At 46.3% G+C, this 15,286-nt stretch overlaps 1 protein-coding gene across 1 annotated transcript in view; it reads right to left on the reverse strand.

Annotated features, from left to right (window-relative positions):
* MYLK (myosin light chain kinase) overlaps positions 1 to 15,286 on the reverse strand; it is a 126,320-nt gene that overhangs the window by 56,143 nt on the left and 54,891 nt on the right. The window contains exons 17-18 of the mRNA XM_075284714.1: positions 9,663 to 9,779; positions 8,894 to 8,968 (exon numbers count right to left, since the gene is read on the reverse strand). Of these exons, the coding sequence (XP_075140815.1) occupies positions 8,894 to 8,968; positions 9,663 to 9,779 (192 nt within the window). The remainder of the gene's footprint in view (positions 1 to 8,893; positions 8,969 to 9,662; positions 9,780 to 15,286) is intronic.

Here is a 15,286-nt window from a genome sequence, read left to right on the forward strand (position 1 = left end):
CAGTCACCAAGTGCACCCTCTGCCTATGTTAGACATCTCGGAGCTCTGCTTCGAGCTCAGATCCAACTGAATGCAAAATCTTCCACCCGGGAATGTTCTCACAACACAGTCAGAAGACAGACGCCAAAAAATCACAGCCAGAACCTTCTAGGCTTCAGATAAGTGATCTATGACCAAAATGCTGCAACACCAGAGACACTACTGAAATAGATGAGGAAAACAAAGACCAGCCTGAAACCTAAATCCAGAGGTGAAACATGTCCATGTACCCGGCAGAGCAAGAGTAACAAAAATACTATAATACTGCTCCTATGTACAAGAATATAACTGCTATAATACTGCCTTCTATGTACAAGAATATAACTACTATAATACTACTACTATGTACAAGAATATAACTACTATAATACTACTCCTATGTACAAGAATATAACTACTATAATACTACTACTATGTACAAGACTATAACTACTATAATACTACTACTATGTACAAGAATATAACTACTATAATACTACTACTATGTACAAGACTATAACTACTATAATACTGCTCCTATGTACAAGAATATAACTACTATAATACTGCTCCTATATACAAGAATATAACTACTATAATACTACTCCTATGTACAAGAATATAACTACTATAATACTACCTCTTATGTACAAGAATATAACTACTATAATACTACTCCTATGTACAAGAATATAACTACTATAATACTACTCCTATGTACAAGAATATAACTACTATAATACTGCCCCCTATGTACAAGAATATAACTGCTATAATACTACTACTATGTACAAGAATATAACTACTATAATACTGCTCCTATGTACAAGAATATAACTACTATATTACTGCTCCTATGTACAAGAATATAACTACTATAATACTGCTCCTATGTACAAGAATATAACTACTATAATACTACCTCCTATGTACAAGAATATAACTACTATAATACTACTCCTATGTACAAGAATATAACTACTATAATACTACCTCCTATGTACAAGAATATAACTACTATAATACTACCTCCTATGTACAAGAATATAACTACTATAATACTACTCCTATGTACAAGAATATAACTACTATAATACTACCTCCTATGTACAAGAATATAACTACTATAATACTACTCCTATGTACAAGAATATAACTACTATAATACTACCTCCTATGTACAAGACTATAACTACTATAATACTACTCCTATGTACAAGAATATAACTACTATAATACTGCTCCTATGTACAAGAATATAACTACTATAATACTACTCCTATGTACAAGAATATAACTACTATAATACTACCTCCTATGTACAAGAATATAACTACTATAATACTACCTCCTATGTACAAGAATATAACTACTATAATACTACCTCCTATGTACAAGAATATAACTACTATAATACTGCCTCCTATGTACAAGAATATAACTACTATAATACTACTCCTATGTACAAGAATATAACTACTATGTACAATAATATAACTACTATAATACTGCTCCTATGTACAAGAATATAACTACTATAATACTACTCCTATGTACAAGAATATAACTACTATAATACTACTCCTATATACAAGAATATAACTACTATAATACTACTCCTATGTACAAGAATATAACTACTATAATACTACTCCTATGTACAAGAATATAACTACTATAATACTACTCCTATGTACAAGAATATAACTACTATAATATTACCTCCTATGTACAAGAATATAACTACTATAATACTGCTCCTATGTACAAGAATATAACTACTATAACACTACTCCTATGTACAAGAATATAACTACTATAATACTGCTCCTATATACAAGAATATAACTACTATAATACTACTCCTATATACAAGAATATAACTACTATAATACTACTCCTATGTACAAGAAGATAACTACTATAATACTACTCCTATGTACAAGAATATAACTACTATAATATTACCTCCTATGTACAAGAATATAACTACTATAATACTGCTCCTATGTACAAGAATATAACTACTATAACACTACTCCTATGTACAAGAATATAACTACTATAATACTGCTCCTATATACAAGAATATAACTACTATAATACTACTCCTATATACAAGAATATAACTACTATAATACTACTCCTATATACAAGAATATAACTACTATAATACTACTCCTATATACAAGAATATAACTACTATAATACTGCTCCTATATACAAGAATATAACTACTATAATACTACTCCTATATACAAGAATATAACTACTATAATACTACTCCTATGTACAAGAATATAACTACTATAATACTACTCCTATATACAAGAATATAACTACTATAATACTACTCCTATATACAAGAATATAACTACTATAATACTGCTCCTATATACAAGAATATAACTACTATAATACTACTCCTATATACAAGAATATAACTACTATAATACTACTCCTATGTACAAGAATATAACTACTATAATACTACTCCTATATACAAGAATATAACTACTATAATACTACTCCTATATACAAGAATATAACTACTATAATACTACTCCTATATACAAGAATATAACTACTATAATACTGCTCCTATGTACAAGAATATAACTACTATAATACTACTCCTATATACAAGAATATAACTACTATAATACTACTCCTATATACAAGAATATAACTACTATAATACTGCTCCTATGTACAATAATATAACTACTATAATACTACTCCTATGTACAAGAATATAACTACTATAATACTACTACTATGTACAAGAATATAACTACTATGTACAATAATATAACTACTATAATACTGCTCCTATGTACAAGAATATAACTACTATAATACTACCTCCTATGTACAAGAATATAACTACTATAATACTACTCCTATATACAAGAATATAACTACTATAATACTACCTCCTATGTACAAGAATATAACTACTATAATACTACTCCTATATACAAGAATATAACTACTATAATACTACCTCCTATGTACAAGAATATAACTACTATAATACTACTCCTATGTACAAGAATATAACTACTATAATACTACCTCCTATGTACAAGAATATAACTACTATATTCTTGTATATAGGAGTAGTATTATAACTACTATAATACTACCTCCTATGTACAAGAATATAACTACTATAATACTACTCCTATGTACAAGAATATAACTACTATAATACTGCTCCTATGTACAAGAATATAACTACTATAATACTATAATAATTATATTTGGATTCTTGGATTTGTGACATCGTTGCAGTATTACAGTAACAATAAATGCTTGCAGTGATGTTCCAGCTCTCGGGGTTGGTGGACTTGTTGTGTCCTCCGGGTATTTGCTCTGCACAGGATCTTGCGCTGACATTACATATACAGATGTCACCAGTAGAATAATCTCCCTGCTCATTGGTCTGTACGTGGTAAGTGCCGGACGCCTCCAGTAGCGGTCACAACATGGCGGTCGCTCTCCTCGCACACTTCACTGCCGCATTGTTTATACAGAACAAATTTCCATTGTGCCAAAAAAGTAAAACGAGAGACATGAAATCAAAAATAGAACAGTTTGCGTAATAAGCGTCTGTGATGCGGGAGCTCAGATACTGAAGGGCTCTGATGGCGGCGGCGTACAGCGATTACATAATACCAGCGGCGAGGATTACATGCGGAGATGGCGAGGAAGTAACAGCTGGTTTGGTCTTAGATAATAAAGTTTATTGTAAAATAAAAAATAAGTTTGCACTCTTTGAATTATTGAGTTTTAATTCTCTGCTGATAGTTTGTTACAATTTGTCATTGCAGCTGTCAGTCTAGAGTACAGCGTGTATCTCAGTCTAGATCGGATACAAATGTAACAAACCCTCAGCTGTGACTATTAGGTGAGACCCCGAGTCCAGCCTCTAGTTTTAGGCAATTCTCATCAACATCCATAAAGAGCCAGCAGGCAGTATAATGAAGGCGATGTGTGGTCAGACTGAGAACTAGCGGGACAGCAGCAGAACTGGGAATGCAGCTCTGGCAGTAACTACCTACCTACCTAGGTCAGAGTCATCAGACTGGCAGCAGACACCAGGCACCTAGGACAGAGCTATCAGACTGGCAGCAAACACCAGGCACCTAGGTCAGAGTCATCAGACTGGCAGCAGACACCAGGCACCTAGGACAGAGCTATCAGACTGGCAGCAAACACCAGGCACCTAGGTCAGAGTCATCAGACTGGCAGCAGACACCAGGCACCTAGGTCAGAGTCATCAGACTGGCAGCAGACACCAGGCACCTAGGACAGAGCTATCAGACTGGCAGCAGACACCAGGCACCTAGGTCAGAGTCATCAGACTGGAAGCAGACACCAGGCACCTAGGACAGAGCTATCAGACTGGCAGCAGACACCAGGCACCTAGGACAGAGCTATCAGACTGGCAGCAGACACCAGGCACCTAGGACAGAGCTATCAGACTGGCAGCAGACACCAGGCACCTAGGACAGAGCTATCAGACTGGCAGCAGACACCAGGCACCTAGGACAGAGCTATCAGACTGGCAGCAGACACCAGGCACCTAGGACAGAGCTATCAGACTGGCAGCAGACACCAGGCACCTAGGTCAGAGCTATCAGACTGGCAGCAGACACCAGGCACCTAGGACAGCGCTATCAGACTGGCAGCAGACACCAGGCACCTAGGACAGCGCTATCAGACTGGCAGCAGACACCAGGCACCTAGGACAGAGCTATCAGACTGGCAGCAGACACCAGGCACCTAGGACAGAGCTATCAGACTGGCAGCAGACACCAGGCACCTAGGACAGAGCTATCAGACTGGCAGCAGACACCAGGCACCTAGGACAGAGCTATCAGACTGGCAGCAGACACCAGGCACCTAGGACAGAGCTATCAGACTGGCAGCAGACACCAGGCACCTAGGACAGAGCTATCAGACTGGCAGCAGACACCAGGCACCTAGGACAGAGCTATCAGACTGGCAGCAGACACCAGGCACCTAGGACAGAGCTATCAGACTGGCAGCAGACACCAGGCACCTAGGACAGAGCTATCAGACTGGCAGCAGACACCAGGCACCTAGGACAGAGCTATCAGACTGGCAGCAGACACCAGGCACCTAGGACAGAGCTATCAGACTGGCAGCAGACACCAGGCACCTAGGACAGAGCTATCAGACTGGCAGCAGACACCAGGCACCTAGGACAGAGCTATCAGACTGGCAGCAGACACCAGGCACCTAGGACAGAGCTATCAGACTGGCAGCAGACACCAGGCACCTAGGACAGAGCTATCAGACTGACAGCAGACACCAGGCACCTAGGACAGAGCTATCAGACTGGCAGCAGACACCAGGCACCTAGGACAGAGCTATCAGACTGGCAGCAGACACCAGGCACCTAGGACAGAGCTATCAGACTGGCAGCAGACACCAGGCACCTAGGACAGAGCTATCAGACTGGCAGCAGACACCAGGCACCTAGGTCAGAGCTATCAGACTGGCAGCAGACACCAGGCACCTAGGACAGAGCTATCAGACTGGCAGCAGACACCAGGCACCTAGGACAGAGCTATCAGACTGGCAGCAGACACCAGGCACCTAGGACAGAGCTATCAGACTGGCAGCAGACACCAGGCACCTAGGACAGAGCTATCAGACTGGCAGCAGACACCAGGCACCTAGGACAGAGCTATCAGACTGGCAGCAGACACCAGGCACCTAGGACAGAGCTATCAGACTGGCAGCAGACACCAGGCACCTAGGACAGAGCTATCAGACTGGCAGCAGACACCAGGCACCTAGGACAGAGCTATCAGACTGGCAGCAGACACCAGGCACCTAGGACAGAGCTATCAGACTGGCAGCAGACACCAGGCACCTAGGACAGAGCTATCAGACTGGCAGCAGACACCAGGCACCTAGGACAGAGCTATCAGACTGGCAGCAGACACCAGGCACCTAGGACAGAGCTATCAGACTGGCAGCAGACACCAGGCACCTAGGACAGAGCTATCAGACTGGCAGCAGACACCAGGCACCTAGGACAGAGCTATCAGACTGGCACCAGACACCAGGCACCTAGGACAGAGCTATCAGACTGGCAGCAGACACCAGGCACCTAGGTCAGAGCTATCACACTGGCAGCAGACACCAGGCACCTAGGACAGAGCTATCAGACTGGCAGCAGACACCAGGCTCCTAGGACAGAGCTATCAGACTGGCAGCAGACACCAGGCACCTAGGACAGAGCTATCAGACTGGCAGCAGACACCAGGCACCTAGGTCAGAGCTATCACACTGGCAGCAGACACCAGGCACCTAGGACAGATGTATCAGACTGGCAGCAGACACCAGGCACCTAGGACAGAGCTATCAGACTGGCAGCAGACACCAGGCACCTAGGACAGAGCTATCAGACTGGCAGCAGACCCAGGCACCTAGGACAGAGCTATCAGACTGGCAGCAGACACCAGGCACCTAGGACAGATGTATCAGACTGGCAGCAGACACCAGGCACCTAGGTCAGAGTCATCAGACTGGCAGCAGACACCAGGCACCTAGGACAGAGCTATCAGACTGGCAGCAGACACCAGGCACCTAGGACAGAGCTATCAGACTGGCAGCAGACACCAGGCTCCTAGGACAGAGCTATCACACTGGCAGCAGACACCAGGCTCCTAGGTCAGAGCTATCAGACTGGCAGCAGACACCAGGCACCTAGGTCAGAGCTATCACACTGGCAGCAGACACCAGGCACCTAGGACAGAGCTATCAGACTGGCAGCAGACACCAGGCACCTAGGTCAGAGCTATCACACTGGCAGCAGACACCAGGCACCTAGGACAGAGCTATCAGACTGGCAGCAGACACCAGGCTCCTAGGACAGAGCTATCAGACTGGCAGCAGACACCAGGCACCTAGGACAGAGCTATCAGACTGGCAGCAGACACCAGGCACCTAGGTCAGAGCTATCACACTGGCAGCAGACACCAGGCACCTAGGACAGAGCTATCACACTGGCAGCAGACACCAGGCACCTAGGTCAGAGCTATCAGACTGGCAGCAGACAGGCCTATTTATTGAACCCCCAGGACATGGACCCTTACAAGACTACTCATCTCTGAATGATTAACCCTTTCATTGTGATTTGCACTTCAATAACACGAGAATCTCATGCCAGCGCTAATCCTGAAGACACCACAATGCTTCCTTAAACTCACCCCAGGGCGGCTGACCCATGAGGCTGCACTACTGCCACAGTGACTATACTGCAGCTAACTGACTCAAGTGAGAGAGAAATGCACCCTGTCAGCACTGAAGAGGTTAAACATGTGACGCCCCAGATATGCTGCTCCCACACAGGATGTTCACATGACCCAGCGGGAGGGTTAAGGAAACACATGGAAGTCATCTCCAGAACTGGGACAGAAGGGCAACTCCACTGATCTCTGGGTGGCGTCCAGACATGGAACTGTCCACTTAGGAGTGAAGAACCAAAGACAGTAACGGGGCGACAACTGAGGACAGTAACGGGGCGACAACTGAGGACAGTAACGGGGCGACAACTGAGGACAGTAACGGGGCGACAACTGAGGACAGTAACGGGGCAAGAACCAAGCTCAGTAACGGGGCAAGAACTGAGCTCAGTAAAGGGGTGAGAACCAAGCTCAGTAAGGGGGCGAGAACCAAAAACAGTAACGGGGCGAGCACACAGCTCAGTAACGGGGCGAGCACACAGCTCAGTAACGGGGCGAGCACACAGCTCAGTAACGGGGCGAGCACACAGCTCAGTAACGGGGCGAGCACACAGCTCAGTAACGGGGTGAGCACACAACTCAGTAACGGGGCGAGCACACAACTCAGTAACGGGGCAAGAACAGAGGACAGTATCGGTTGAGATCCAAGCTTGTTAATGTCAGTAACGGGGAGAGCACACAGCTCGGTAACGGGGCCAACGGCACACAACTCGGTAACGGGGCCGGCGTGACACAGCTCGGTAATGGGGCCAGCGTGGCACAGCTCAGTAACGGGGCCGGCGGCACACAGCTCAGTAACGGGGTCGGTGGCACACAGCTCAGTAACGGGGTCGGTGGCACACAGCTCAGTAACGGGGCCAGCGGCACACAGCTTGGTAACGGGGCCGGTGGCACACAGCTCGGAAACGGGGCCGGCGGCACACAGCTTGGTAACGGGGCGGTGGCACACAGCTTGGTAACGGGGCCCGTGGCACACAGCTTGGTAACGGGGTGGTGGCACACAGCTTGGTAACGGGGCGGTGGCACACAGCTTGGTAACGGGGCCCGTGGCACACAGCTTGGTAACGGGGCCAGCGGCGTACAGCTCAGTAACGGGGTCGGTGGCACACAGCTCAGTAACGGGGTCGGTGGCACACAGCTCAGTAACGGGGTCGGTGGCACACAGCTCGGTAACGGGGCCGGCGGCGCACAGCTCAGTAATGCGGCCGGCGGTGTACAGTTCAGTAACAGGGCCGGCGGCACACAGCTCAGTAACGGGGCCGGCGGCACACAGCTCAGTAATGCGGCCGGCGGTGTACAGTTCAGTAACAGGGCCGGCGGCACACAGCTCAGTAACGGGGCCGGCGGCACACAGCTCAGTAATGCGGCCGGCGGTGTACAGTTCAGTAACAGGGCCGGCGGCACACAGCTCGGTAACGGGACGATAAAAGACTACAGTAATGCCAGACCTCAGTATTTCGGTGAGATCCGCCCTCAGTTTCGGCAGGTCCGTGTCATTCATGTGTTATACAACATGTCACAATAATGTTTTTGCCACCGATTCCCTGAACTTTCTCCATGTTACATGCAGTTAGGGGGTCACTTACTTTCTAACACGTTGCCGGGCACAGCATTACTTTTTGGCTTCTTGGTTTTTGTTATTCCGGTTTTTCCTGAAGTGTCTGAAACAAAACAAAACAAAAAAATTCTGAACCGAACAAAAAGAAAGCGCTAGAAGGAGGAGTCAGGTGAGCGGACAAGTGACAGCTGCGGAGATCTGCGCTAATCCGGCAGCCTGGCATCATATTCTGGCAGGCGCCCCTGTCATTCTGGAACATCAGCCCTAACCTTGCGCCTTGGACAGATAGTGACATCACAGGACTGGAATAGCCAGACTAAAGCAGTCAGTCCCATGGAAATAACGCCCAATCTTTGTAGAGTCGCTTCTCCTGCACCTCGCAAACATCTTAAGACAATCTCGCCCAATTCTCCATCGTTACTCTGCTTGCTGTCAGTGAGTCACAGTCATTGGCTCAGTCTAGGCAATGTCCAAGTTTCAGGCTGGTAAGCTGACAGACTAATCCTTTCACTGACAACAAGCAGAGATCTTGGAGACAGTGTGAGAGTGAATAATGGATTGAGGGCCGTCTGCAGTGGACCGCGCGGGTTGTCTGCACCGAAAGCAACATAAGTGACTACAGATGCAAATGATGGCGGCCATTCTGGACAAGAACAAGGCCTGAACCCCGCACAGTCTACAGCACCATATAGGAAATGACTGATGATATGGAGTATATAGATCCACAGACCAGGCTACTACAGTATATAGGGGCAGTTGTGTGGACAGGAGAACCCTCGGCGCCCCCTATCACTCACCTTCTACAGTCACATTACAGGTGCACTCAGCTTTTCCTGACGGATTCTCTGCCAGACACTTGTACTGTCCGCCGTCCTCCGGGAAGGTCTTGTCAATGGTGAGGGAGCAGAGAGGACCTGCAAAGAGGACGGTGACAAGTCAGAGATGCAACGACACCGAGTACCAACACCACCTGCAAGGATGGCACAGCAGAACAAGCCAGGGCGCAGGAAGACCCTCACACCCAAGGAAGTAGCACACGATAGATTCAGATACAACAGGATTAGATACAACAAAACAGGCAGTATCACTCATGCTAGGATTAGATACACCAGGAGGGTGTTAGGCACTTGGAACGTTACACATAAGTCACACTCAGTCTCCGAATCTCAGGGTTCAGGGTTGCAGAAGTATTAGCGCCCCCTTGGCTATTTTTGGTAATTCTTACTGACATTCTCCTGTGATGATTATGAGGTTAGGCGTCATGGGGGGTCAGGGGTCACAGCTGAGGATTATGGCTGACATGAGATTAGAGCAGCCTGCTGGGAGTTGTAGTTCCACACTCAGACCATGCATCCCTTACACATACGGTACAGATGTGAGGCCGCTGGGATCAGTAAACAGCCACAAGGAGCGGCCACATGAGATAAGGATCGGGTCTCACATATTTGAGCCTTTCATGTTGGGCCGGAGTCCAGATCTGTCCTCACAATCATCCGGCATTTCCTCCGCAGGGACCTCACCGACCCCAAGAGAAGGGAACATTAATGTCCTATGGAATTAACCCTCTAACTACCACATTAACTCTGTCTGCTCCACAAATCAGAACCTTCTAGACCATAAGAGCAATGACTGTGGAGTACTTATGGGGGGACAGATGCAACAGCGGGGGAGAGTGGGACCCCCAAAACAGAATGGTAGCAATGAGGATGACACAGTCACTAATACACAGATCAAATACATCACCATATACAATATCACATGACATTACCATACACAGCAGCATGTGACCCCACTGTATACAGTAGTATGTCACATCATAAATAACAGCATGTGACATCATACACAGCAGCTGTACATACATTACATTACTTATCCTGTATTATACTCCAGAGCTGCGCTCACTATTCTGCTGGTGCAGTCACTGTGTACATACATTACATTACTTATCCTGTATTATACTCCAGAGCTGCGCTCACTATTCTGCTGGTACAGTCACTGTGTACATACATTACATTACTTATCCAGTATTATACTCCAGAGCTGCGCTCACTATTCTGCTGGTGCAGTCACTGTGTACATACAGTACATTACTTATCCTGTATTATACTCCAGAGCTGCGCTCACTATTCTGCTGGTGCAGTCACTGTGTACATACAGTACATTACTTATCCTGTATTATACTCCAGAGCTGCGCTCACTATTCTGCTGGTGCAGTCACCGTGTACATACATTACATTACTTATCCTGTATTATACCCCAGAGCTGCGCTCACTATTCTGCTGGTGCAGTCACCGTGTACATACATTACATTACTTATCCTGCATTATACCCCAGAGCTGCGCTCACTATTCTGCTGGTACAGTCACCGTGTACATACATTACATTACTTATCCTGCATTATACTCCAGAGCTGCGCTCACTATTCTGCTGGTACAGTCACTGTGTACATACATTACATTACTTATCCTATATTATACTCCAGAGCTGCGCTCACTATTCTGCTGGTACAGTCACTGTGTACATACATTACTTATCCTGTATTATACTCCAGAGCTGCGCTCACTATTCTGCTGGTGCAGTCACTGTGTACATACATTACTTATCCTGTATTATACTCCAGAGCTGCGCTCACTATTCTGCTGGTACAGTCACTGTGTACATACATTACATTACTTATCCTTTATTATACTCCAGAGCTGCGCTCACTATTCTGCTGGTACAGTCACTGTGTACATACATTACATTACTTATCCTGTATTATACTCCAGAGCTGCGCTCACTATTCTGCTGGTACAGTCACTGTGTACATACATTACATTACTTATCCTGTATTATACTCCAGAGCTGCGCTCACTATTCTGCTGGTACAGTCACTGTGTACATACATTACATTACTTATCCTGTATTATACTCCAGAGCTGCGCTCACTATTCTGCTGGAGCAGTCACTGTGTACATACATTACATTACTTATCCTGTATTATACTCCAGAGCTGCGCTCACTATTCTGCTGGTACAGTCACTGTGTACATACATTACATTACTTATCCTGTATTATACTCCAGAGCTGCGCTCACTATTCTGCTGGTACAGTCACTGTGTACATACATTACATTACTTATCCTGTATTATACTCCAGAGCTGCGCTCACTATTCTGCTGGTGCAGTCACTGTGTACATACATTACATTACTTATCCTGTATTATACTCCAGAGCTGCGCTCACTATTCTGCTGGTACAGTCACTGTGTACATACATTACATTACTTATCCTGTATTATACTCCAGAGCTGCGCTCACTATTCTGCTGGTACAGTCACTGTGTACATACATTACATTACTTATCCTGTATTATACTCCAGAGCTGCGCTCACTATTCTGCTGGTACAGTCACTGTGTACATACATTACATTACTTATCCTGTATTATACTCCAGAGCTGCGCTCACTATTCTGCTGGTGCAGTCACTGTGTACATACATTACATTACTTATCCTGTATTATACTCCAGAGCTGCGCTCACTATTCTGCTGGTACAGTCACTGTGTACATACATTACATTACTTATCCTGTATTATACTCCAGAGCTGCGCTCACTATTCTGCTGGTGCAGTCACTGTGTACATACGTTACATTACTTATCCTGTATTATACTCCAGAGCTGCGCTCACTATTCTGCTGGTACAGTCACTGTGTACATACATTACATTACTTATCCTGTATTATACTCCAGAGCTGCGCTCACTATTCTGCTGGTGCAGTCACTGTGTACATACGTTACATTACTTATCCTGTATTATACTCCAGAGCTGCGCTCACTATTCTGCTGGTGCAGTCACTGTGTACATACATTACATTACTTATCCTGTATTATACTCCAGAGCTGCGCTCACTATTCTGCTGGTACAGTCACTGTGTACATACATTACATTACTTATCCTGTATTATACTCCAGAGCTGCGCTCACTATTCTGCTGGTGCAGTCACTGTGTACATACATTACATTACTTATCCTGTATTATACTCCAGAGCTGCGCTCACTATTCTGCTGGTACAGTCACTGTGTACATACATTACATTACTTATCCTGTATTATACTCCAGAGCTGCGCTCACTATTCTGCTGGTGCAGTCACTGTGTACATACGTTACATTACTTATCCTGTATTATACTCCAGAGCTGCGCTCACTATTCTGCTGGTGCAGTCACTGTGTACATACATTACATTACTTATCCTGTATTATACTCCAGAGCTGCGCTCACTATTCTGCTGGTACAGTCACTGTGTGCATACATTACATTACTTATCCTGTATTATACTCCAGAGCTGCACTCACTATTCTGCTGGTGCAGTCACTGTGTACATACATTACATTACTTATCCTGTATTATACTCCAGAGCTGCGCTCACTATTCTGCTGGTCACTGTGTACATTACATTACTCTGGGAGTACCTCTTGTATATGTAAGTGGAGGAATCTCCGCAGACCGGTGCGGACTCCCCAGACAGGGCAGTGAGGATTCTCTACAGGTTAGTAAGTGGTTAAGCTGCAGAGATCCCATATACTATTCGTGTTGGGGCGCTCAGACATCCTGGGAACCGGAGGAGTGACATGTGGCCCTCAGGGGACCGTCTGATTCTCATACATTTAACCCTGTGTAGACAAGACTCCCACAGACCCCCACGGACGGTTTACTGCCCTCTGCTGTGCTCCCGTCTGCCTGACTGTGAGAACTTAGCGGCATCAGCCTGTCAGGATCTCGCCAGGGTCCGAGGTGCCGAATACAAAGAGGAAACAAATCAGTAGTGACAGTAACACATCGACCTCACACACAGAGACCTGACAGTTGGTAGTGGGTCTCCTCATACACTGTGACGAAGCCTCAGCAGTGACAGGCACACAGAGCTCCAGCAGCTGCCGGTTATAAATCTCAGATCAGAATTTATTACACAACTTTACTGTGGGAAAGAACAGAAGAGCTAAGATGTCCAGACACGACCTAAGACAAGTCCAACCCCCCACTAATACACTGACCCCCAAGTCCTAGCCCTCACTAATACACAGACCCCCAAGTCCTAGCCCCCACTAATACACAGACCCCCATACCATGGGCCCCACTAATACACAGACCCCCAAGTCCTAGCCCCCACTAATACACAGACCCCCAAGTCCTAGCCCCCACTAATACACAGACCCCCAAGTCCTAGCCCCCACTAATACACTGACCCCCAAGTCCTAGCCCCCACTAATACACAGACCCCCATACCATGGGCCCCACTAATACACAGACCCCCATACCATGGGCCCCACTAATACACAGAAACCCATACCATGGGCCCCACTAATACACAGACCCCCATACCATGGGCCCCACTAATACACAGACCCCCATACCATGGGCCCCACTAATACACAGACCCCCAAGTCCTAGCCCCCACTAATACACAGACCCCCAAGTCCTAGCCCTCACTAATACACTGACCCCCAAGTCCTAGCCCTCACTAATACACAGACCCCCAAGTCCTAGCCCCCACTAATACACAGACCCCCAAGTCCTAGCCCCCACTAATACACAGACCCCCAAGTCCTAGCCCCCACTAATACACTGACCCCCATACCATGGGCCCCACTAATACCCAGACCCCCAAGTCCTAGCCCCCACTAATACACTGACCCCCAAGTCCTAGCCCCCACTAATACACTGACCCCCAAGTCCTAGCCCCCACTAATACACTGACCCCCAAGTCCTAGCCCCCACTAATACACTGACCCCCAAGTCCTAGCCCCCACTAATACACAGACCCCCAAGTCCTAGCCCCCACTAATACACTGACCCCCAAGTCCTAGCCCCCACTAATACACAGACCCCCATACCATGGGCCCCACTAATACACAGACCCCCATACCATGGGCCCCACTAATACACAGAACCCCATACCATGGGCCCCACTAATACACAGAACCCCATACCATGGGCCCCACTAATACACAGACCCCCATACCATGGGCCCCACTAATACACAGACCCCCATACCATGGGCCCCACTAATACACAGACCCCATACCATGGGCCCCACTAATACACAGACCCCCATACATGGGCCCCACTAATACACAGACCCCCATACCATGGGCCCCACTAATACACGGACCCCCATACCATAGACCGCCATACCATAGCCCCCACTAATACACTGACCCCCATACCATGGGCCCCACTAATACACAGACCCCCATACCATGGGCCCCACTAATACACAGACCCCCATACCATGGGCCCCACTAATACACAGACCCCATACCATGGGCCCCACTAATACACAGACCCCCATACATGGGCCCCACTAATACACAGACCCCCATACCATGGGCCCCACTAATACACGGACCCCCATACCATAGACCGCCATACCATAGCCCCC

The sequence above is a fragment of the Leptodactylus fuscus genome, chromosome 8 (genome assembly GCF_031893055.1).
Source record: "Leptodactylus fuscus isolate aLepFus1 chromosome 8, aLepFus1.hap2, whole genome shotgun sequence".
Lineage (NCBI taxonomy): Eukaryota > Metazoa > Chordata > Amphibia > Anura > Leptodactylidae > Leptodactylus > Leptodactylus fuscus.